Below are 27,265 nucleotides of genomic sequence, written 5' to 3'. Positions count from 1 at the left end.
AGGTACCAACCTTTTATGTCAGTATCTTATATCTGATCGCATTCTTTTAAGAAGTCAAAGTCTAAGAACAATATAAAATGATTGCTTGGATGTTTTGTATTTAATTCGGAATAGTACCACATTCACATTTTGGACAAATCTACAAAACAATCATTATATACTCAAACATGATGAACATATTATTGGATTTACTTAGAATGAAATTCAAAACAGTGTGGCTGTGGCCATTGATTGACACATTAAATTCATCCATTGACTGGGGCAATTTACGTGAACGTTTGTCTGTAACGACCACTGTTCACGACGTACCTACGATAGACATTTAAACTGTGGGGTTACAAAAGGTTTCTTAACGCCTTTAATTATAAAATAATTCAAAAAGTTAATCAGGAATAACCTTTATGCTTATATTTATATAATTGATATAAATCAAAACATCGTGTTATTTCTGATTAGTTTTTCGAATAACTTTATTAAGGTGTTGAGAACCTTTGGTGACCCCATAGTTTAGGTGTCTTTAAAAAGTACACAGTGAGCAGTAGTTGTTACATACAAACGTTCACTAAATTGTCCCAGTCAATGGATGAATTTAATGTGTCAATCAATGGCCACAGCCACACTGTTTTGAATTTCATTCTATGGCATACAAAATGAAAATTTTGGGATATTTCAATGACAACTAAATTTTAGAAACTATGGAGAAAAATGACTATAATTTCCACTTTTACGAAGAAAAACTAGACTGGTCCTCTCCCTTGCAACATACAGGTATATCGTATATCAGATTTAAATTGTATCTATCAGAGCCAAACAGATAAATGACAGGGAACCAGTTTATGCCACACCTCTTTCTCTCTTCAATACCTTCTTATATATAAGTGATGTTATATTTTTTGGCAAAAACATCGGTAAAACGTTCTCCAGTTTCAAATATCAATTAGTTAAGAGACAGGACATATTTTTACAGAAAAGTGTTGTTGTCAATAGGGTACTTCCTTTATTTATTCTAACAGTTAAAAGTAAACGTGGAAAAAAATATATCAATTAAAAAATGGTTTATTACTGAAGTTGTTACAGAACGTTAACTTGGTTAATTACTTCATTAATTCACTTATGTATAAAATGTCAAGAATTGCTAGAATCTTTTTGAAAAAGAAAAAGTATTATGTTCAAACACAATAATAAGTCATTTAACAAAAAATATACCTTAAAGCAGATCGAAAATTAATTGACATAGCTGAGTACTTTAAATTAATTCCTCCGTCATATGTTCTTTCTATCATAGACAAGTCTTTTCTTTGCTCATATATCATGGTTCGGTAGCAATGTGTTGCCTTATCACTCAGTAATTGTCCACATCAATTACACCTCACACGTACAGAACACGATAGCCTACCACTATAGACATAAAACCTTCAACTTAGAGAGCTATTAACCAACCATTACACTTAACACGAGAGTACCGTATCTCTATTAAAAGCATAATTTAAGGTGTATTACATTATATATTAATTTATGAATATTGCATCTAGAATTGAGTAATCCATATGCTGTCGATTTATTATTAGGAAAAAACACTTTCAAACCATTTGAAATACATAGCTATCCTGTAGTGACATTTAAAAATTTCTATTTTATAAAGTTATAAAGTTAATACAAAAGTTTATTATCTTAAATCCTTCCAGATTGATTTAGATTGAATCATCACTTTTTTCAGTTATAACTTTGTGCAAATTAAATCGGAGTGATGCATTTTGTATTTTACGTTTCTCTAATTCAAATTTTAATCTGATTCACTAAAATAAGCAAAATAAAGTTTTTAAAGATACTGAAACACAAAGTTATAAGTGACTGCAAATAACATGTTTAAAAGATTGATAAATTAATTTATTTTTTGTTGCTTGCTTAACGTCCAGTGGCAATTATTTGATGTATATTAAGGACGAGAACTAATAAATAAACATAGATTATCTAAGATCTATATATAATACACACCATATACCTCATATGAAAAAAGTAACCGATTAGTATCAAAGTAGCAGTTTCCGTCGCGTTGTCTATTTTCGCAGACTCGGATTTCGACAAAGGCGCCACCCCTCCTTCCTGAAAGAAAATGTTATCTATATTTTAAAGGTAAAACTACAGCCATTTTTTTGTCGAAAAATAGTCCTCTAACTCCTAACTCTCAGGTGCATCTCCCCCTCAACATCAAATCCTGCGCCTGCTTCGAAAACAGACATTATGACAGCTATCCAAATCAAACTTATCCAAGCGGAACAAGGCAAATCTAAAACGAATTTAAGTGTAAAAATCAGGCTGCTTCCTGTTAACAATTTTTATTTTCATTTGAACAAAAACAAAAGAAAACACACACAATGTTACAATCTAAAAAGCAGCAACTACTTGCAAGATGTAAATAGTCGCTACTTTAGATAATGAGCATACCAATATGTATGTTCTAGCTTACATGTTAAAAGTATAAGTCATACAACAATGTTTGTGACGAGAATATGAAGAAAGGGTTTGAAAACTCTGTAAAAGGTGGTATAAAACAGTAGCATTTTCATAAACATATTTTTTATATGGAAGGTTTTTTCCCAGTTTCATCGTCGTTCTTTTATCACTGAAAAAGCCAAGACAGTTGAATTATTATCTATATAAGTCGAAAACGCCGAATGTAACGGTACTTGTTTCTGAAATAACCTTCACTGGGTACGGTCAAGGTCAAAACATTTTGGAATTCAAATACTAGTACATAAAAAGCATGTAAACATCAAATTCAAATTGTTTACGTGGTACATCCTAACTGTTTAAGCTTTCTTTAACCGAAAGAGTGCATATGCTTAAATGTCAGTTTTTGTAGAACGGAACTCTTGGTGGAGTGCAAGTTTGGTTTATCATTTGCTAGCAATGTAAACTTTGAATTGACTTGCATTACTTTCTGGACAAATAGGGATTTCATTAAACATAGAATACTCCGCCGTATTTTTGCGCCTGTCCCAAGTCAGGAGCTTCTGACCTTTGTTAGTCTTGTATTATTTTGAACTTTAGTTTCTTGTGTATAATTTGGAGTTTAGTATGGCGTTCAATATCACTAAACTAGTATATACATTTATTTAGGGGTCAGCTGAAGGACGCCTCCGGTTGCGGGAATTTCTCGCTGCGTTGAAGACCTGTTGGTGACCTTCTGCTGTTGTCTGTTATATAGTCGGGTTGTTGTCTCTTTGACACATTCTCCATTTCCATTTTAATTTTATGTAGTTCAAGTACATGTATGTAGACAATTATCTTCCAATCAGTATTTGTATAATCTTGGGCTTAACCTCTTAATCCGTGTCCGAAGGACGCAATAAAATTAAATCACACACAATTGTACGTCCTTCGATGGCAGTGTTTTGAACCCAAAAAAAACCATATGTTACCTCTTATATATATGTGCGTTTCCCTCGGTTTTAGTTTGTGATCCGGATTTGTTTTCGCTTAATCGTTTTATGACTATTGGAAGGGGTAAACTACTGTTGCCTTCATTTACCCTTAAACAAATCTTTAGACTCCTGTTGCTTTTATGCATCCCATTCACATTTGCCCATTATGTCTGTTTGTATCACGCAACGTCGTCAATCTATTGGAATTTGATGCGACTGTCGTACAAGTGAGATGTTTAGCGCTATAAAACCAAGTTCAATCCACCATTTACTACATAACAAATTGCCTGTACCAAGTCAGGAATATGACAGTTGTTATCCATTCTTTTGATGTGTTTGAGCTTATGATTTTGCCATTTGATTAGGGACTTTCCGTTTTGAATTTTCCTCGGAGTTCAGTATTTTTGTGATTTTACTTTTCACAATATTTATTGGAGGTGAAGTTTCAACATCATATCTGCTAGCATGCATAAAGAAGCTTATTCAGGGATTTGCATCAAGAAACGAAATAGTTATTTGTCTTTGTCTAATCTTTCACACAGAAATAAAAACAAGGATGTGTTTTTTAATTAAACATTGTAAAAATTCTTAAATATAAGTATAAGACATTCTTGTGATTCATAATGACTTTTGATACAAATAATTACCATTGATTTTATGGAACTTTAGCTTGTTAAAATACCTGTAATTCACATTTTATTCCATACTTAAAATGAAGATGTTATGAAGAAGTGAACAGTTGTGTTGAAATGAGAAAAAAATGATATTTTCACTGAATGGCAGTTAAGTCATTAATCTTGGTGTTAATAGAACTAACGATATCAATTTGGCAAACAGTCGTTGAACGGGCACTTCACACATACAGATAACAGGGATCTATTATGATTATAAAGTGTTGAACATTGTATTATTGTATCACAGTAGTCTATATGATGAGGACCTGAACTTATACATAGGATACCAGTAGTCTATTTAAAGAGGACCTCTACTTATACATAGGATATTGTACCACATTAGTCTTTGACGGAGGCCTAAACTTATACATAGGATATCATACAACAGTAGTCTTTGACGGAGGCTTGTACTTATACATTGGATCTTTAGTACTTGCAAGGATTTTAATTATTATTGGATAAATAAAACATTGCAATGTTGTATTCAGGTAAGATGTTTTTATATTATCCAGCTTGTTTATTTTATACAGTATGTTACTACACAAAAACATTAATAATAAAACGTGCAGTTTTAGATTTTTAGTAGGTTAAACATGATAGGACATATTGTTATAAAAATTATTGTCATTATTACGTAATGGATGCAGTCAAATAAAAAAGAGCAGATTTATATCTTATTTATAGTCGAGAGTCAAATGACTTTTTGTTAACGATTATCATTAATGATTATAATATCTCTCTATTATTTGGACTTTGATTTTATGAGAATAGAATTATATACTACTTAGGCTAAAGCAAGTGTCGGTACCAATATGCGTTTTATATAAAAAAAAAAAAGGCCTTGGAAATGGTTGGACTGAATTTATAGGTAGGAGTTCTATAATATGGGTTTCAGTCAATAAATCACCTTTCTTTTAAAACGCGGGAAATATACACGAATGGCATCGATTACGATCACATATTAATGGTATATTTGATGCTGAAAGCTATTAAGTTTCTGTATAAAAGTTGGCTAACAGTAAAAGTTATAATGGAAATATGAACACAATTACATCAATAGTGAATGCTTTATTACGTGTGCTGACAATAAAGAAAGGTTTCTATGGTCGGGTTGTTGTCGCTTTGACACATTCTCCATTTCCTTTCTAAATTTTATTCTTCCTTATAAGTGTAGTTCATGATAAACTGATGAAACTTGAAACACTTTAATATTTGTCATATCATGTATAATGTACCTAACTTGAGTCGTAAGTGTAAAATTACTATTTGTATGCAGTTTTATTGAAATTTGTAGGACAACAATTAACTTTAAATAAGATTATAAATATAAATAAAACTGGAATGCTTCTTCTCCTGCATGTTCAAATTTGTTTTTTGTTTGCAATTTAGTTCAGCTTGGTTATCATTTGAAGACAGTTTTAGGAAATAAAATTTATGACATTGCAGTATTTTAATATACTTGAAAGGTATTTTCGATATTTGTTATCAGCAAAATTATAATGATAATTGTGATGTTCACTGTCAGGCAGACTGAATTCTAACATAAGTGTAAGAGAAAAGAAACTGTTGATCCATGTTTGTCTAACTATCGTTAATAGACCCCCTTAATAGTAGTCTTGGTCTAAACTGTTAAACATTAACAACGGTTTATGTCTAGAGCTATATAACTTTTTGTAATGGTGAAATATACTTATTGTTATCATATCTGCTTTCATCCTATGATTGTTAATGTGTGTATCGAAGGCACATAAAAGCCGTTAAAATGGGGGTGGTTGATTGCATGTAGTGTCTTTACCATTCAGTTGCAAATAGATTTTGAAGTATAAAGTAAAATCACAAAAATACTGAACTCCAACGAAAATTCAAAACGGAAAAAGTCCCCAATCAAATGGCAAAATCAAAACATGAAAGACATGAAACGTATGGACAAAAACTGTCATATTCCTGACTAATAATACATGCATTTATGTCTAGAATATAGCTTAAAACTATAATGTTTCTTTTTTTTTAAATCCATCTGATCGATATACAGACCATGTTCCCAGATTTCAATTACACGGATCTGACAACTAATTTAAAGATCATTGCTGATTATTTGAAAATATTTATTCATTTATTAAATGAACTTGAAATGAAACTGAACAATCAGTGCATCTGTACAATATACAAGTAGTCGTCTAGTTTGTTAAGCTTTCCTCGTGCACATAAATAAAAGTGACTGTTGGGTAAAAGTCAGAGAACAACCATATGACACAACAAACGAAAGGACATGTTAAGTAATTTTCGGGCTTTAATGCTCTTCATCTTCTGATTGCCTCATGTGCAAGTATTCACGAAGATTACTAAGTAAGTAAGTTATAAAATATAAGCCTGGATGGTATCCTTTATGAGTATATATAGTCTTCAATACAATACAAAGTGTCCACATAGTATGCTAAAGCTCTAGATAACCCCGGGCCTGGAAAAGTTGTGGATAAATTTAACAGAAAATTTAAAATTCATCAATATGCAAATTTCCCAAAAATAATATGTTCCTAAAGAAAGCTTCTGACGTGGTATTAATGCTTCAAGCGTTTAGACTTTAATCTGTAGAAGACACGTACACTGCAACTTTACGAGACTTTACGAGACTCAATTAACAAAATGAACAGGTATTGACTACAGCAGTAACTGGGTGGTGTAGATAGTAGTTCGATATAGTGGTAGTGTATATAGTACTGTTAAACATATGTTTTGAAGACTTGGAATTTAATCATGGCGATTAAGCTTTCAGGTTAGTGTTAAAATATATAAATCATTTTAATATTAGGATAAATATTACTTTTAATTTTACACCATTTCGTTAAAATCATTTGACCATTAGCATTTGGTGATTACAATTACTATCCTAAGTTAACGGAATGATTTTTTGAAGAAATTTTCTGTTACATAAAGTTAAAATGAAGAAAATAAACTCATCATAGATACCAGGACTAAATTTAGTATATACGCCATACGCACGTTTCGTCTACAAAAGACTCATCAGTGACGCTCGAATCCAAAAAAGTTAAAAATGGCCAAATAAAGTACTAAGTTGAAGAGCATTGAGAACCAAAATTCCTAAAAGTTTTGCCAAATACAGCTAAGGTAATCTATGCCTGAGGTAGAAAAGCCTTAGTATTCTAAAAATTTCAAAAATTTGTTAACAGTAAATTTATAAATATAATCATATCAATGACAATTCATGTCAGCACAAAAAGTGCTGACTACTGGGCTTGTGTTACCCTCGGGGAAATAAATCTCCACCAGTAGTGGCATCGACCCAGTGGTTGTAAATAAACTCATCATAGATACCAGGACTATATTTAGTATATACGCCATACGCGCGTTTCGTCTACAAAAGACTCATCAGTGACGCTCGAATCCAAAAAAGTTAAAAAGGCCAAATAAAGTACGAAGTTGAAGAGCATATTGAGAACCAAAAATCCTAAAAGTTTTGCCAAATACAGCTAAGGTAATCTATGCCTGCATGAGGTAGAAAAGCCTTAGTATTTATTCCAAAAAATTCAAAAATTTGTTAACAGTAAATTTATAAATATAACCATTTCAATGACAATTCATGTCAGCACAACAAGTGCTGACTACTGGGCGTGTGATACCCTCGGTAATGCTTGTTTTATTCTTTACATAGCTAGATAAACTATTTTTTGATAAACGTCAAATATTTCATGCATACATGATTACTAAATTCGATACTTGAAAATAGTGAACAATAATGACAAAAATAGATAAACAAATAAATCTAGATATGTTTATGATTTAAAAAGAATGTACGTCTTATAACTGACTATGCGGTATGGGCATTGTTGAAGACCGTACAGTGACCTATAGTTGTTAATTTCTGTGTCATTTGGTCTCTTGTGAAGAGTTGTCGCATTCCACATCTTCTTCTTTAATATAATAACAAAAAACGTGGTATGAAAACTTTATTCTGAAGTATGTGAATTTTATATCCACAACTTACAGATATCGACAAGTGTAGCACGAACTCTCTACTGGAAAGTACCGTTTTACGTCATACTGTGCTTAATATATCGCATGTTTGTTTTGCTTTTAAATATTTTTTTTATGGAGTTTGATCCGTACTGGATAATTGGTCAACTCTGGGAACAATTAGTTCCATATTTGATTTTGGCCTTAAGAAATCTGAGTCCTGATCGATGTTAACATTAATCAAACATTTCCTGTTACACTATAATCTAACTGAAGTTTATGGAATTGTCAATACTATTTTGGTAAAATTTTATGATGTAATAAAGTTTCTCTGTAAATAATTGATATCTCATTTGTCTTAATTCTGCTCAAAAGTACAGTTATGAAGAAAAAATACTATTGTATCAATAAACAAGCGCAATCTTAACGACTCTGGAAGGGTTCCGGGAAAAAGAAGAGGCCGGAAACTTTTGAAAGAATTACAGTTGATACCACGTCATCAGTCCCCTGAATATTTTGTTGTTTAAATCTACGGCAATTAAAAGCATCAGCTGTTTGTTAAGTAACATGAATCTCCTTTACAAAAAGATTGTATAGATTATAAATATGTCTTTCCTTAGGTCTATTCAAGTTTTTCTCTCAGATTTTTATTGACTTACTCTATTGAAAAGTATACATTTATAACATGGAACCATCAGAAGTATTGAAAAAAGGAAATGGTGTGATATTACGCCACAATACCACTGACGCAATCCCATCTAAGATGTTTAATAAATATTATCCTGATCAACTTTAAACACCTCATTATTGATCATATGGTAGTCATTAACCGTTTATGCATTGAAGCATATTGATGCAAAGGCGGTATTAAAGGGATTGTGACAAAATCATATTTAAAAGGGAACCTCTAACGATTTTTACTGAACAATACATTGAAATATGATATTATTCTTAAAGCCAAGGTTTTGTCAAGAAGATACGTTCGGTTATAATTTTGCGTCTATGTGTCTGTAGTAATCACGTCAAAGGCCACCTCAAGGCCTGGAAATATTAGGAACGTAAGAAGTATCGACAGCAAAAATATACCCGTCTTTATTCGCCTTTTCTTAAGAGAGTCGGTAAATTAGTATTCATTTTAATTGATAAAAATTCTAATACTCAATTCGTGTTGCTTAGTCTTTAGTTTTCTATGTTGTGGCTTGTGTACTATTATTTGTCTGTTTGTCTTTTTCTTTTTTCACCATGAGTTTGAATGCCCCTCTTGTATCTTTCGTCCCTCTTGTATCTTTTGCCCCTCTATTAATCCACCGACGAAGCGCTAACGATTAAATGGACAATACATGCAAAAGTATTAAAATATATCAGGTCGGGGCCAATAGTTTGAAAGCTAATGCACATAAGCAAAATCATCAATAATCTTGTTTATAATTGATAACTGTAGCCACATTTATTGAAGTATTTTGATGAACAAAATAAGAGTAATTAAAAAATAATATCATCAAAACACGATTAATAATGAAAGATGGTGAGATCGATTGGTAGAAACTGATCACATCTATAGATATCAAGAAAAACATCGATGCTGAAGATTTATATCACTTTAATTAAAGGCCAAAATGTCGCTTATGTTTTATACGCCTACAGATTTGAAGAAACCTGAAGGTCGTCTTGATTGGATATTTTCTAAAATCCGAATTAAAACGGAAATATGTACTAAGAAGTACTGTTTACGGTTACTAGTAGCGTTTATATTTTTTTAGTTCCATATATCAGTAACCAATTTTTTTTTTATTGATGGGAGAATCTAAATAAATTGGATGAAAATAACTAGTATACAAATTTTATCTGATCAACCACATAGGATATACACAATGTAAGAGCAGTCCAATTAGTAGCTTATGAGCGATTTTTGTAGGAGAACATCTCCTATACCATGCAATTTTCGTTTAAACACCAAAAAAATGTATGATAAACAAACCTTTGGTATCGATAATCCTTACTGTTTGGCATACTAGCTATTAATCACTCATCGGTACTTAATATCTTGTTTATTTATGAATTGCCCGAGATATATTGTGTTCTGTCCAGATAATATTTGTTCATAAAATATTAACATGTTTTTAAAGGATAACAAGATATATCTTCATCGGGTTATCGTCTTCACATCACAAATATTTACTTCTCCTACATATCCTGAGTCTTGACATATGGTATCATGGAGAATATGACTAAGCAAAAAGTTCTGTTTTCCTGAGAATTATCAACAAAAATATTTTCTTAGCAGGTAAAACAAAATTATATATCACTTTACGAAGATTAAGTCAATAATTTCGCACCAAGCTTAATACTGAAGTTCGGCTGAAATTCGTGGTCATTATTATTATTGATTGATTGATGGCGATTTGAAACCTCAATCCTTGACATAGATTGATATGAGAGATATACAACCCATCAATTCAAAATCCAAGTAATACAAATCTAAATAAGCGTATATGAATAAATTCTTTATGCCAGATAGTTGTAAACGAACCTTTATATGCTAAATGCGAATACGTTGACACATTTTTAAGCTATATCATATAACATGAATATAAAAAGAAGATGTGGTATGATTGCCAATGAGACCACTGTCCACAAGAGACCAAACTGATGAGCAAAGCACATACCGCATAGTCAGCTATAAAAGGCACCGAAATGACAATTCAAACGAGAAAACTAACGGCCTTATTTATCACATCAGCACGTTTAATTTGTAGAGACATAAATGTCAAATAAAAACAATATTTTTCAAAAGCATGAATTTTGTGTGATTTGTGCTTATTCATTTATTGATTTCAGTTATTTTTCTTATAATTGAGAAACTTCGTTGTTTTTTAATTCTAACTTAGACTGTTTTTATTTGAGTTTTACTACCGTGTTAATAATTTCCATTGAGCGTTTTTATTTTCCTTTTTTAATATTCATATTCATTCAGCGACAATTTTATTACTTTAAAGTGTTCACGTCACCAAATGTACATGCATTAGGCGTAGAGTTTAATCGTTCAATAGTCCAGCATATTATTTAATTTTTTTTTTAAATCAACTTTCAAAAAGCATTGAATCAAAAGCTTGACTAAATTGTGTCGCCAATAAAAAATCAACAATACATATAAAAAAAAGTAGATGTGGTATGATTGCCAATGAGACAACTGTCCATAAGAGACCAAAATAACACAGACATTAACAACTATAGGTCACCGTACGGCCTTCAAAAATGAGCAAAGCCCATACCGCATAGTCAGTTATAAAAGGCCCCGATATGACCATGAAAAACAATTCAAACGAGAAAACTAACGGCCTTATTTATATAAAAAAATGAAAGAAAAAAATGTATATGTTCATTTTTCTTATGTGGAATTCAAGTTTATCTTGTTGGCAACTGGTAAAACTTGTATCTTATCCTATTTGAGTCATAGATCAACTAAAATAATTATTAAACTTAAATTCATGAGCTACTTTCTGTAATGACATTTCTTTTTTTCTCTGCAAATTTTAAGTTCTGTGATTTAAGTTGTCTGGCAGCAATGCTGTTCTTTTTCTTAAAAGGTTTCTACCAATTACATATTTAACACGTTATTTGGACTCTCTTTGATGGTTGTCTCATTGGCAATCGTACCACATCTCCTTATTTTATAGTAACACATCATCGTTACTCAGATGTTTATAACTATTATCAAGAGCAGAATAGGCTATTGTGATATCTACATTTAACACATTACTTTAATGCTTAAAAAATGAAAGCCAGATAAAAGTGATACAAAATGCACGTTGTTCTGTTCGTCGCTAAATGTATGTAACTAATGTACTGGAAAAATGGAGGACTTTCATGTTTTCTCTTTTAGCGCGATGCCTAATTAATAAGAACAATTCATTTGATGTCATTTACCTGAGACCTCATTTACACTGAATGACAGAATATCCTAAAACATAAATTACAATATCTTCAAAGAAAAGACCTTTAGGAGAGTGAAAAATGGAATTGTGCATTGATGATCAATGTTCGGGGAATGGTTTGTGTAAAATAATAAATGAAAGTTACGAGACACCGATTTATTATTTTCATTCAATACTGACAGATTACTGAATTTCTAAATTAAAATACGATGGATATTCACATAAAGGTTTATAGGAAGATAAAACCAGTTGCATTCTTAAAAAAAACATTATGTGAAGCCGACACCACTGATAGGTCACACAACAAAAATATTGCGACAGAAACAACTTCAAATGCTTGTGAATTGAAAACCGGGCAACAGTTGATTTTCTATAAAATTATTTGAAGAATAATAGAAATCAACTCTACTTTCGCTATTTTTCATCATAATTAAAAATTCTTTAGTATTTTTACATACATTAGCCGCTCCTAACTTTTTACAGGATTTTTTTTTTTCAAAACGTATGTCACAAAATAGGTTTTCCATTCTCAATTGTATTAAGATATAAAAAGTACAAATATATTATACAAGTCTATTCAAATAATAAACAATAGTTAATCTTTTTCCGATGATAGCTACTAATACATTTTCATGCCAATTGTGTAACCTCTTTTTCGTGCACCTGAGCTGTTTATCAGCTCGGGGTGACGGTAATTTGTCTCAAATACTTACTGAAACAGCATGTCAGGCGAATAATTCATCATTTTTCATACAGATATGAATTGTTCTAGGGATAGAAAAGTTAACCTGACTTATTATTTGACCTGATAACACAGTAATAAAGAAGTGCATTTCTTTACACAATAAAAGCCAAACAAAAAATATCCAACCTGTGATTTCTCAATAAAATGTTTACAGTGTAGTGGACTACCGTTTGGATAAACAATATCAACATTATAGAAAAGATTGCCAGCTTTAACTCAATATATGCACAATGTTATGTTGAACTATATGATCAAAACTTTGAAAGACTATAAAAAATAACAAAGCTGAGGTCATTTGACTGACATTCTTGTTTTTTTCCCCAATTTTCGCTTCGTTGAAGACCAATTGCTTTCCTTGGGCTATTTTCTGATCTTTGGTCGGATTGTTGTCTCTTTGACACAATCCTTTGACACAATCCCGTTCCCATTCTCTTATAAAAAAAAATCAATTATATTGGACTGTGTTAATGTGTATAGTATTGTACTTCCGGTTTACTGTCCAGAATTATCTTTGTAATATCTATTGTATGATGAATATTACAGTTCTGTGATCCTATTGTCAGTTTTATCATCTGTAGATGGCATTCAATGACACGTAATTGGTTTGATGTTTAATGATTAAGGAATCTAATTATCTATGTAATGATTTTACAAGATCCTTTGGTATAATATCTTAAGGAACATTGTAGACCATCCGTGTGATACCGTACTGTTTTCATTCTGAAGCGTTTAAATTAACTGTGAGGGTAATTTAGTGATAAGCTGTTAACACGTATATCATATATCAATTTCATTGCATCTTATCGGATTTAACAAATAATAAATTATTTGAAGCAATAACAGATAAACAGATGTCATGTTATTCTGACAAGAACTAGCTGTTGCTCCTTTCACTCGAGGAATACTTCTTGAAGTTGTTTAGATCATTCATAAAACAATGGAAACAACAATTTGAAATGCTCATGCGCCCAAAGCATGTTTTTTAATTTACAAGGAACGATCAAATCCGAATCTTTGAAAGCTTATGATGTCATTATAACTTGATATGTTGCTATTTGAAAGTTACATAATTTAAACGAAAAGTAACCCATCAATTGGCAAAATCAAAAAGCTCAAACCACAGGCAATTGTCTCAGATTTTTTCCCCTTATATAGCTTAATATAACACAAGGTATATAACTTGCATTTTAGTAAAATGTCAGGCGGTGACGAAATTCCGTTATATGTCGCTTTATAGGCTGTCAACCCCACTAAAACTTGTTATATCGTAAATCTAAGTTGATTTATCTTTACAATGGTATATAACATGCCTACATTTGTTGTCGGAATCATCCGAAGTGTTATATTAAGGTATACAGGAAAAAAATTCTGCGACAAGTGCCTGTGGCTCAAACTCCTGACTTGGCATAGGCATTTTCTTATGTAGAAAAAAGTATAAAAGTAGATTAATCCTGTTTGTAAAGCTAGACCAACTCTCACTTATATGACAGTTGCATACAATTCCATTATATTGACAGTTATGTGTGAACAAAACAAACAGACATAATAGGTAAAAGTGTCAAAAATAGGTGTTATAATCTTAATAGTTATAAAACATGCAAATATGTCAACAAAGAAAAACAAAATGACATATAAACAAAGAACACAAATAAAAAAAATGAAAAATAGGAATACAAAAATTGACAATAGAATAATTATACAACGACGAGATGTATAAGTACCGAGCCACGTCAAAATGGATATTACCAAAAAAACAACAACACTAAAGGTTAAACATTTACGAAGACAAATAAAAAAAAAACCACCACTTTAACATGTTAAACAACGACAGTACCTAGAATCTATACTTTAAACCATGATGTATTATTAGTGCAAGTGATACGGAGTATTTATCTACATGGTCTTGGTGTTTTCTGACAATTTTTTTTACGAAAACAAAGGACAAAACGTTCTTTGACATCACCCTGGTGCATCAACTTTCTGCTTAGACACTCGAACGTTTTTTTATAAAGTGTGAGTAGCAGCTGCAAGTTCTTTAATACCAAATAAGTTGGGGAAATGTCCATCCCATATGCAAGTGAAGTTGGTATATTGTTGGGGGAACTTGATAATTACAAAATAAAAATCGTCTCATTTGTCATAGTTCTGGTTAAAGATTATCGATTATGTCAAATTCGAGATATAATTCTAAAAATGAGACAGAAGAAGCCGTGTATGTTTTTTCTTCAATCTTTAATTAAGGATGATATGGAACCCAAATCAGAGAAATTTTGATTGATGAAAAGAACATTATCAATATATCTGAATGTAATATTAAATGATCTGGCTTTTTTGCTGTTCACTTTTAATAAAATATGCCGTATATTTGGCCAAAGTTATAATTTTGTAGCGTACCCTACCATTTCTTTATTGAAAGCATTGTGGATGATTTCTCTTGAGCGATTTTTGATTTCACAATAAGGAATGATGGTATACAGTGTTGAAAAATTGAAAGTTTTGGTGAATTCATTTCTTCTCTGTCTTTTTTCGACATTATATGAATATCATATATTAAAGAATTAGTCTTTTCTTCTTGTTCTTTTATTTTGTTATTAACTACATGAGAATTTAACAAAATGTGTATAAAATCATGTTAGTAAGCACTGACTACTTGACGGCTGGTATTTTGGGGGAGCACCAAGACTTCTTAGCATTTGTATCCACTAAGTATTAGCAGATGAAAATAGCATATAAACTGAAAATAGTAAAATAATTTTTTTTTACTAAACTTCGAGGAAAATTCAAAACGGAAAGTCCCTAATCAAATGGCAAAATCAAAAGCTCAAACATATCAAACGAAAGGTTAACAGCTGTCATATTCCTGACTTGGTACAGCTATTTTCTTATGTTGAAAATGGCGGATTAAACCTGACTTAATAGCTAGCTAAATCTCTCACTTATATGACAGTCGCATGAAATTTCATTATATTGATAACGATGTGTGAAGTCACTCCGCTCTAAACTTACAAAAAAACATAACTTGTTAAAACTGCTATCGTTACTTTACTGGTCATTTTATATTTCATAATTGTTAGATTGGGTACAATGACCATCATTTAGGTGTAAGTTTTCAATTAATGATAGAGTGTTTCTACCCTTAAATGACAGATTCAATTAATGACATCATTATTTCAGCAGGGTTCATATTGTTTTAATTGATTATAATTTATTTACAGGACTATCCATTATTCCGATTGTGGTAGTAATCCTGACGTCAACAAGATGTCTTGAGACTGGTTATGACAGAGGTAATAATACAATCATTTTAAAATAAAATACAAAAAAATAGCTAAGATATGGTAGTTGTTATGTAATAGTTCGTTTCTATGTATGTTGAATTGTCGATTGTTTTTTGTTGCACTTCAGTGTTTTGTTGTTTGGTGGTTCCCCTCTTATAGTTAATGTGGTTTTACTTTGTAACCCGGATTTGTTTTCTCTCAATCGCTTAACGACTTTTGAACAGCGGTATACTACTGTTGCCTTTATATAGACATGTATTAGTAATGCACGATATATAGAATTCTAATGCAATTTGTATGTAACAATTTTTTTCATTGGCTAAAAGTTGCCGTCAAATCCACAGTTGACCAGTCGTAACTAAGGATGGACCCGCCATTTTGAATTGTTGAATCAACAAATGTTCGATTACTACTATATAATCGAAAATAAAACAACACCTACCTCGAATTCGCCGTTTTAATGTAATTTTATCCGAATTTGAATCGTACAGGTAACGTAAAAATCTCCAGTTAGTAAGTTTTCATTTGTATGACGTCACGTTTAGCCATGACGTCTTTGCGCCAAAATCATACATGAAGTTTCGCGCATTTTTTTTGTATGTCAAATTTAGACTTTTTTTCAAGTTTTATCGTATTATTTGTTTTTGTAATGCATTAGAATCGGAAAAACAGTACTGTAGTTGAAGAGTTGCCACCGTCAATTGTAGATTTGACGGTCGCAAATCTCCGTTTTACTGTCTCCGCTACGCGTCGCCAGTAAAACTGCATTTGCGACCGTCAAATCTACAATTGACGGTGGCAACTCTTCAACTACAGTACTGTTATTCCTTAAATCTGTTGCCTTTATTTACACACGTATTAGTAATGCACGCGATATATAGAAATAACAAAAAGAAATATATAAGGTAAAATAATGTGTACTGTTTTGTTTGGCGATAAATTAAAAAAAAAACCAGTTTTTTCTTTTCTTCTTTATTGTTTATTAAGTAAGGTGGCATACTATTTTAATAGACAGTTGGTGCTATAACGATTGCTAATAATGCGCCCTGTCAGCCGACGTGTTCATGCTCTTTCATTAATAATCAAACCTATGAAAAAAGGAGAAGGAAACATCTCGCAATTTTTTAAGCTACACTTCTAAATTCTTAATGTTAACCTTCTCACAGAACTTGAAATCAGGATAAAATGGCAAGATCAGAATATCTGCTCCATATTCCTATGTACTTTTCTTCAAAAATACCGACTAGGACTAATATAAAGTAAACTGTCTTTCATTGAGGACAGCATACTTGATAACTGTAAATATGAAAACGGGCCGATGAAAACTAATTGAAAATCTGAACTGGTAAACGCAAATAGGTTTTTTTGCCCAAGGCCGACACAAATGTTTACCTTGTGAAATGTAACATTAAAGTCATCGTATTTGTCATAGACCCGTGTCTCCGTAGTTATTTTTGATTTTTGTAACTAAATCTAAATCTTTATTTTTAGTCTTTGATAAATATTACACTTTATATGTATTAATATCGTTGTTGTTGCAATAATTATGTCTGGTATTCTAGTATAGTTAAACACGATATGTCAATTTATATTTTGAAGCATCTTTTAGACTAAAATGGTTCTGTTATTGTTTTGACATGATCATCATATCACAAGTACTTGATTCAAGGCGATATCGTGTCTTCCTGTTCAATGAAATGCAGATAAGTATCATTTCTTATCAGCAGGTTAAAGGGACATTATCTACGAGATATTAAAGAATTATTACGATTAATTTTGTTCAATCATTAGTGAAATTCGTTAAAAAGGCTAAAATAAACAATAAACGATGCATGAACACCATAATATGTATGAGAATTTCGTGTGTACTTTAGTCTAGACGTCATCTTATAAACCGAAGAGGTGACCACTGAAAATTCCGACGTCCATTTAACCCTATAAAACATAAATTTAGATATAAATTGATGGCAAGCAAGTGCAATCGGATCTTGCAAGTGAATAATTCACCAGTAAAGTTCCTTAACCTATTTGGAGAAAATTAAACCAAACTGGCTGCTAAAAGCTAATTATTTTTCTCTATGTCACTTTTATAAAAGATTAAAGAAAACATAAGAATTTTTGTGATATATCATAGCTAATGCCCCTTTGACATACATGACATTGATTTAAGTTAAGTTGAATGAGTTCATTTCCTTCTGTATCAATACAAATTCTGTCTGGTCGTATCCAGACTTATACATTTGAAATAACATTAGCGGTACTGATATTACTATACCAGATGAACATTCGACAATAAATGTCTCTTCAATGATGCTTGAAGCCATGGTATTTGAAAATCTAAAAATACAGGTTGAAAAGCTTACAAAACCAAAAAGGAAAATAAGAATGAAAAAGGAAAATATTTTTACTTAAATTTTAAATCGTTTACAAGATTTTGATATAAAAGTATTCGTTATATTTTAATGTCATTACCGAAGCATTGGCCGTTTACAAGATTTTATAACAGAAAAATTTCGATATGAAAGTATTTGTTATATTTTAATGTCATTACCGAAGCATTGGCTATTAAATATTTGAATTGGCATCTGAACAATACATTTATTTTCAAATATTAGCAGCAAAGTTTGACTAACTAAAGTTTATACCAAAACCTATGATAATCATAAAGATGCTTTGTACTTTATCCTCTTCTTTAAATTATTTGAATTATTTAGATTGATCGCCTGACAGTTTTCAGAAAAGTTTCATATCATAAATTGGCGACGGGATCCGTAATAACTATTTTAAATGATGTTGCATGCACATTATCGAAAAATGTCTGTAAAAGCCAATTGTGTTAAATTTATATCTTTTGAATTCCTGTTTTCGTTTACTAATGTGAAATCTAATTATATAAAAACAGATAAATTAGAGTATTTATGATGAGGAAATGTGTCAAACTCTACTTTTAGTATCATGCTGCATTTGAATGCCAAACTTTACATACGTTTTAGCTAAACTTCTATCGATTAATCCGAAGACAACAATTTGTAAAATGTTTTATCTGTGATTTTAAATACTTTTTCTGTTATTAAATCTGAGAATGTCATTAGCCGTTATTTTCGTTGCTATGCACGGTCGTTTTTATACCAGTGTAGAAATGAAAGGCGTTTTCATGGTTTTACTGAACAAATAGTTGTAGACTACACTTCAGTGAGCTTGACTTACTGAAACAACCATACAACACATTAAATAGCTTCTTTATTGAGCTTTGAAGGACACAGTGTCTATGAAAGTTGTTATAAACTGAAATTTTTACGTGAACAAAATCATCAGACGTAAGTGCAGTAAACAAATTTCATGAAACAGTAAATTTCAAAACAAATAAAGCTAGCATGCAATAAAGCATTGGTTTCAAACATTGACTTTTGCGGATTACTTTTACCTTTCGTCACTATTGTTGTTGTTGTTTGTGCGGTTGTTTCCATGGATATAAACACAGACTTAGGATCAGTAAAATAAAAAAAAATATCGAGCTCCAAGGAATATTCAAAACGGGAAGTCCCTTCTCAAATGGCAAACTCAAAAGCTCAAACACATCGTACGAATGGTAAACAACAATCATATTCCTGCATTGGTACCTATAAATAAAGGCAACAGTAGTATACCGCTGTTCGAAATTCATAAATCGATTGAGAAAAAACACAAATCCGGGTTACGAACTAAAACTGAGGGAAACGAATCAAATATAAGAGGAGAACAACGACACAACAAAAACACAACACAAAAATAACACACACAAAAATGTACTATAATATTCTAGCTAAACCTCTCTCTTGTATGACAGTCGTATAAAACTCAATCATATTGAAAAATTATCATTCACAAGGAGATTGGACCTTTATCCCAATGAATTTTAATATAGGCCGTTTATATTACCATTGCATTGACACTTCGCTTAATTTTATTTTGTTGTACTATTTTTTAGATATTTGACTAAACTCTGTACTTATTTTTTGGACTTTAGAAGATTTTGTGTCACAAATGATCGATGTCCTGTTTGTTTCCTCATCATTATTTTCTGTCATCTTTAAATTATACCAGGCATTGAAAATATAAAGATAAAGAGATGTGATGTTTTGGAAAATGAGATACCTGCACATCCGAGTTCAAATGACGAAAATAAAGGAATTATAATTCAGCTTAAAATGCTTTATCGTCATGCTACTTTGCAATGTCCTGGCTAAACATGTCTGAATGATGTGTAATGCAGGAAGAGTTCAAAGAACGGATTGCACAAAATGCATAATGTATGTGCCTGTCCCAAGTCAGGAGCCTGTAATTCAGTGGTTGTCGCTTGTTAATGTGTTACATATTTGTTTTTCGTTCATTTGTTTTTTACATAAATAAGGCCTTTAGTTTTCTCGTTTGAATTGTTTTACATTGTCTTATCGGGGCCTTTTATAGCTGACTATGCGGTATGGGCTTTGCTCATTGTTAAAGGCCGTACGGTGACCTATAGTTGTTTATGTCTGTGTCATTTTGGTCTTTTGTGGATAGTTGTCTCATTGGCAATCATACCACATTTTCTTTTTTATATTAAACATTTTAACATAAAATTATTTACAATATTTACCTGTCTCCTTCCTTCAAATAAGGCAACCGTAGTATACCGCTGTTCGAAAGTCACAAATCGACTTAGAGAAAACAAATCTGGGAACACCCTAAAACCGAGGGAAACACATCAACTATAAGAGGAAAACAACGAAACAACAGAAACACTGAAGTGAACAAAACCAAACGACAATGCAACACACACAGAAACGAACTATAAGATAACATGTGCCAATTGTAAAATCAGGTTCGTTTTCTTTTCGTAGCAATTCGTATACTGTCCAGAACAGGAAAGGTGTCATGATTTCAAACTTTCCTATTCGATCATTTATTACTGATATAGTTAATAAAAGAATACTTAAGTGGCCAAGCTTCTTATCGAATGCTTTAATGTCTTTAATAGAAATATTCCGATTTTATGTTCATAGACTTTTGTTTTATACTTGTAGTATGTTTTTAACTGGACCCTTATTGCTGTTTGTATATGCGTTATGCGTGCATGAATGTCATTATATATATAAATGATTTCATTGTTCTTTCGGTCTACAGTTTTATGCGTTTATGCATTTTAATCAAATGTTGTCATTTGAACAAATTTTTATTTTGTATTTTATTTATATAATTGATATTTTAAAAAGAACCTATCTATCTTTTTTTATGTAATACGTGATGGTTTGACCTATAGTTTCTGACATCCGCGTCATTTAGACATTAGTAGATAGTTGTCATACCAGATCTTATTTTTATATTGATTAGGAATGACAAATGCTTAATAATACAGTAAGTGCAGATTTTATTCGGTTACAATTAATATTTTGACACTAATTTCATCTTAGAAATGTTTATACTGTTTCAATATCTGCATATAATTGCTTATTACTAATAACTTGATTACCATCTGAATTCATCATAAATGTTGATTGTTAATCTGTATAACAATGTCACAGCATGTATCGGTATACCAGACTTAAGTGCCTCGTTACTTCCTTTATCTAATTGTCGTTGCACGAAAATGCAAACATAATTTACTATAATCTACAGAATTACAATAATAGATCATCTTAATATTGCAAAAAAACACAATGTTTGACTCTCTGTTTGAGGGTCTTGAAAAGGAGATGGGGCGTAAAATATTCCTCAATTTTTATTCACTTTCTTTTTTATTATCTACTTTTGGTCTATTCATATAAATTTTTAAGTTTAGTAATTCATTATTTTATAATCTTTATTTTTGAAAGTTTTTCTCCTTTCTTTTTTCTTCCTTTCTTGTGTTTCCCCTCATTTATTCATAGTTTTAACCCAGTCCATATCCTTGTATTACACAATTGCATTCATGTGTATCATTGACACTCATACCACATCTTCTTATATCTGTTACAAAACACTGTTGCTGTATATTTTTGAGCATCATGTAATTTTATTATCAGTATAATAATTGTAGTTATTGTCATTTCCAGCCCTTTAGATCTTAGAACATTGGTGCCAACTCAATGTCGATGACACCAACATGACGCCTAGATGTTCATTTTCGATACTGTCTTAACGTTAATTATCCCAACTATCTTTTATTTGTCACAGGAGAAGCCGATTGTGTAGAAAACCGTCAGAGTATAAAGTCTCACATGGAGAAAGGAGACTATGGTTATATCACGTCCGCCTCGTTCCCAGATAACTACACAGCAGAAGACGGACATTCATGTAGTGTTGTCATTAAGTCATGCAGTACATGTTATGTAAAAATAACTTTGGAAAATGTGACATTTCCTCGATGCATCTTTAAACATTCCAAACAGAGACAAGTGTGTATAGCAGGGTATGTTACTAAAATTACACAGATACGTTTGTATAGCAGGGTATGTTACTAGAATTACACAGATACGTTTGTATAGCAGAGTATGCTACTAAAATTACACAGATACGTTTGTATAGTAGAGTATGTTACTAAAATTACACAGATACGTTTGTATAGCAGAGTATGCTACTAAAATTACAGAGATACGTTTGTATAGCAGAGTATGCTACTAAAATTACACAGATACGTTTGTATAATATATCAGGATCCTCATTCGGTTACCATATTAAAAGTTTTCAATTGTTGAATTGTACCTGTAGATCTACTTGTATAAACTTACAGGTTTATCTTCCAAATTTTACAAGGTTAGGAATGTTTGGGTCGTTGTACATGATCAAATTACGATACAGAGGGAAAATTCGAACTTTTAAAACAAATAGCCCTCTTATTGCTGTTATTAATAATGAGCTTACTTTATGTTATTTGCAAGCTGATATCAATGATCAAAGCTTCATATTTGTGTAACTATTACTTAGAGAAGTACTGAAGTAAAAGTCAAATCGCAGGTAAAAAAATGCCTAATTCAAAAAGACAAACGTCAGAAAGCAATGTCTTTATCTAAACAGCAGACACTGAAAACTTAATCTTTAGTCACTAGCATACCTGCTTAGATTTCCATCATAACAGCAGTACAAAAAAATGCTTTCATAGTATCTCAACACAGGTGCGTTCTACCCTATCTAAATTGACAATCATTGTCAGTTTCCCGCTGAAGCACTCCAGCTTCTCCACTTATAAAATCTGATTGTCACGATATTGCTGATATTGCTTAAAGTGTCGTTAAAACACCAACTCAATCAAGCAGTATGAAATGTACACGTTAACCAAACATTCTAAACATTGCGATAAATCTACCAATGCTTATATTAATCTCTTTGTTTAATTAGAAAAAATACAATCATAGATCACACTCAAGCTCTGTAACATAATTAAATTATTGAAAATATCAATTCCGTTTCATGATAAACTGTTAAAAAAATGAAAATGCAACTATAAAGATTAAATTGATAACAGGTATATTATGAGAAACACTGGTTTGCAAAAAAAATATTTGTACCATACGCAATCGGGTTTGAGCCGTTTGATTATAATTCAGCGACCATCAGTACAATTCTATCTAGTTCTCTATAACTATAAAAACTCTTATACATAGGGGGTGTGGCCATGGATGTTCTTCAAACTTCAAAAACTTACTAAACTTGATGACAAAAAACAAAAACAAAATATATTAATGGTTGCTTCGCACATTGATTGTCATGCACCTATGGCAACCAATGGCTTGGTCTTTGGTTTTCTATGTTTTGTTATGTGTACTATTATTTGTTTGTTTGTCTTTTTTCATTTTAAGCCATGGGGTTGTCAGTTTATTTTCGATCTTTGAGTATGACTGTCCCTCTGGTATCTTTCGCCCTTCTTCTATGACCGTTTTAAGCCTACTGGTTATCCATGATTTTTAGCTGAAAATGCTTTTTTCATATAAATTTGCAACATAAAAACAAATATTTTTTTTATATATGCATTTTGATAACGTAGTTTAACAAGTGATATTTTTATATCAATTTTTAACCAAAATCCCACATACCCCCCTTTTCGATGGTTCACGTAATTAAAAAAAAACCAGGTAAAGAAATTTTTGAAAGCTCACTTTAATTTTTGCGGACACATAACTTAATGTTAACCATGAATTCATAAATACCATAGTTTAATCTTATAAACCACGCAAAAACATAATGTGGAATTATGAAATTCTAAATATTCAAATGACATTTTCATTTTTTTTTGTCGTACCCTTTCATATAATAGGCCACACCTGTTTCTTTAGGTGTCCTGTACTAACTAGGAATATGGCAGTTGATATCAAATAGTTCGTTTCTATGTATGCATGTTGGCGTATGTTTGTGTAGCAGTTTAGTTTATTTATTTTTTTATAAATGTTAAAGTATTTGTAATCTTTTTAGTTATTTAAAAGTGCTTACCGATAACCATAATAGCAATATATTTTAGAAATACAGTGATACGATAGTAGTTGTCATTCTATTGCTATCACCGTCAAATAACCTTTTGTATTTTTCATTTAAATGAACAACTTGTAACAAGAACTTTCTTAATCAGTATTTTGACGTACAGTTAATTTAAGCATTAATGAAAATGTATTGTATTTTCTAAATAATTCTTTCTCCATTTCACCTACATATTGTAAAGAAATTAATATTTGCTATTATTATTATCTCGCGTATAAGTTATAGAAAGTTCAAATCGTGATTAAACCGTTGCAATAACTTGACGGTTACATCACTTTCTGATAATTATCATTAAAACTGTACGTAGATAAGACTTTGGTTAAATACATGAAGGGCAGATATGCTAAATAAATATTTGTTATGTAAACTTACGATTCCCTCTAAAGTGCGCGGTGCACGTGTTTTTGAAATTAATAGTTCATTTTAGGGTCTTCAATTATACTAAACCGACAACACAAGCTCAGATATAAGTCTTTCAGAGTCTAGAAAACTTTTTTTAATTTCTTAACCGATTAATATTTTTCCTGGACAATCTATTGTTTATTTTTTAAAGCTTCGTCTTATTTTTTCATTGGTGAAAACGATTCTGACGTCAAATTTTCTTGCTGCCTCTGATTTCAATTTTGTGACCTCTCAGAGAAAATGTGACCCTGTCTGAGGACGTCAGAAGGGAAAAAATGTTTTCTATTGATCATTGAAAAATATTGATACATTATGTCTATATACCCCCACCCCCATCCGCCAGAAATTGTCGAACTCCATTTTTGGCATGTAAAATGTGTATTGATGATAGTATGATACTAAACCCCTAACGGGAGGGATTGTACCTGATATTCATATGATGAAGACATAATCTTTCAATCAGTTTAATTGAGGTCTGGAGCTGGCATGTCAGTTAACTGCTAGTAGTCTGTTGTTATTTATGTATTATTGTAATTTTATTTATTTTCTTTTGTTACATCTTTTGACATCAGACTCGGACTTCTCTTGAACTGAATTTTAATGTGCGTATTGTTATTCTTTTACTTTTCTACATTGGCTAGAGGTATAGGGGGAGGGTTGAGATCTCATAAACATGTTTAACCCCGCCGCAATTTTGCGCCTGTCCCAAGTCAGGAGCCTCTGGCCTTTGTTAGTCTTGTATGATTTTAAATTTTAGTTTCTTGTGTATAATTCGGAGTTTAGTATGACGTCCATTATCACTGTACTATTATGCATATTTTAGGGGCCAGCTGAAGGACACCTACGGGTGCGGGAATTCTCGCTACATTGAAGACCCATTGGTTGCCTTCGGCTGTTGTTTGCTCTATGGTCGGGTGGTTGTCGCTTTGACATATTCACCATTTCCTTTCTCAATTTTATTGATGAGCTTTAGACAAAACCGGATTTCGTGCGATCCCATTCATTCTAATCCATTCTAACATTACGTTTCTTTTGTCTTAATTTTCATTTTCCCAATAGTCCTACTGGTGGGTTTTAAGGTCAAATATATACTTAAATATCATTTGAATCATTAGTAGCATGTTAAAAACTAATCTCTTAACCTAAAATAACTTTAATTATTTTTCAGCTGTGATCATTTGCAAATCCACGAGGTCGACCCACCTTACATCAGTGTCACAAGGAGGAATTACTTTGGTTCTGATGAAGGACAGATCTATATTTCCCTCTCGTCTAATGTACAGATCAGACATTGCATGTCAAATAAAACCAGTGATCATGGTAAAAGGTTTCGTGTCATTTACGAAATTATGGGTAAGTTAATCAAACACAGAGATTTAAATTGTGAATTTATTTGTCAAGAGTTAAAAAAAAAAAACCATCAAAAGTGCATAAATACATAAGATGAATTTAAAAGAGAACATTCTCTGTTTTAATGATCTTTAATACAGTAACTGTGGATCGTTTACACTAGAAATATAATTCTTTCGTAGTGTTTTTGTTCTAAATAATCTTCAACTTCGCACCTAATTTGGCTGGGTTTTTTTTTACTTTTTGGTTCGAGCGTTACTGGCGAGTCTTTTGTGGACGAAACCTGCTTCTAAGCCTGGTAACTATGACAAGTTTTTTTTTCTTTTCACGCATCGGTAGCATATACCTTCGGTTTTGTCTAAAGCTCGTCAATGCCAATTTTGCATGCAAAACATGCTAAAAAATTGAAATTGAAAAAAAACCTCTTTTATTAATCATTGTCTGTATTATTTTCCGTTGGTTGTTCTCTAATTCAACTTATTCAATTTATCGCAGACAAAATATATATAGTTCAAGGTATTCCATTAATCTCCGTCATCGACACATGTGTTCGATTTTGTCTAAATCATACTGAACATTAATTCTATTCAATAAGACCTATACAGAGTTGATAGGAAATAAAAAATCGAAATTTCATGTTTAGCAGCAAGTTCAAAAAGTTAATACAAGAAGTGTTACTTTGTTATGAAAGGTTTATTGCCATCTGTTTGTTTTATTCTCAAGTTATGAAATAAACCATAATTCAGTAGTATAGCATTTGTTATGTTGTGTATTCAGGCACTGAACTCTTTTGTAATTTGCTACTGTTACTGTTCAACAGGTAAAAGGTTACCCAATGCGTAAAAATAACTCAATAATATTCAGTTATTACAACACACCATATAGTATACTCAGCTGTGTTAATATCTAAAGGACGAAAAAATTCGTTTCTTCATTCTTTTTTCAATCTTTTTTTAACTTATGTAAGTTCTATAGATAAAACAAGGGTTGACAACTCAGATGAGAATTAATAAAATAT

At 31.4% G+C, this 27,265-nt stretch overlaps 1 protein-coding gene across 2 annotated transcripts in view; it reads left to right on the top strand.

The window, feature by feature from the left end:
- Positions 1–3,616: 3,616 nt before the first annotated feature.
- LOC139524857 (uncharacterized) overlaps positions 3,617–27,265 on the top strand; it is a 63,477-nt gene continuing 39,828 nt past the window's right edge. The window contains exons 1-4 of one of the 2 annotated variants that reach the window (XM_071319968.1): positions 3,617–4,587; positions 15,967–16,038; positions 22,201–22,435; positions 26,066–26,250. In XM_071319968.1, coding sequence (XP_071176069.1) covers positions 4,575–4,587; positions 15,967–16,038; positions 22,201–22,435; positions 26,066–26,250 — 505 coding nt within the window. In that variant the 5' untranslated portion in view covers positions 3,617–4,574. Of the gene's footprint in view, positions 4,588–6,648; positions 6,873–15,966; positions 16,039–22,200; positions 22,436–26,065; positions 26,251–27,265 lie in introns of those variants that run through there. The other variant, XM_071319967.1, reaches the window with a different exon arrangement.

Source organism: Mytilus edulis, chromosome 5 (genome assembly GCF_963676685.1).
Source record: "Mytilus edulis chromosome 5, xbMytEdul2.2, whole genome shotgun sequence".
Lineage (NCBI taxonomy): Eukaryota > Metazoa > Mollusca > Bivalvia > Mytilida > Mytilidae > Mytilus > Mytilus edulis.
The sequence above is the reverse complement of the archived record's forward strand: the minus strand, read 5'-3'. Positions and strand labels throughout refer to the sequence as shown.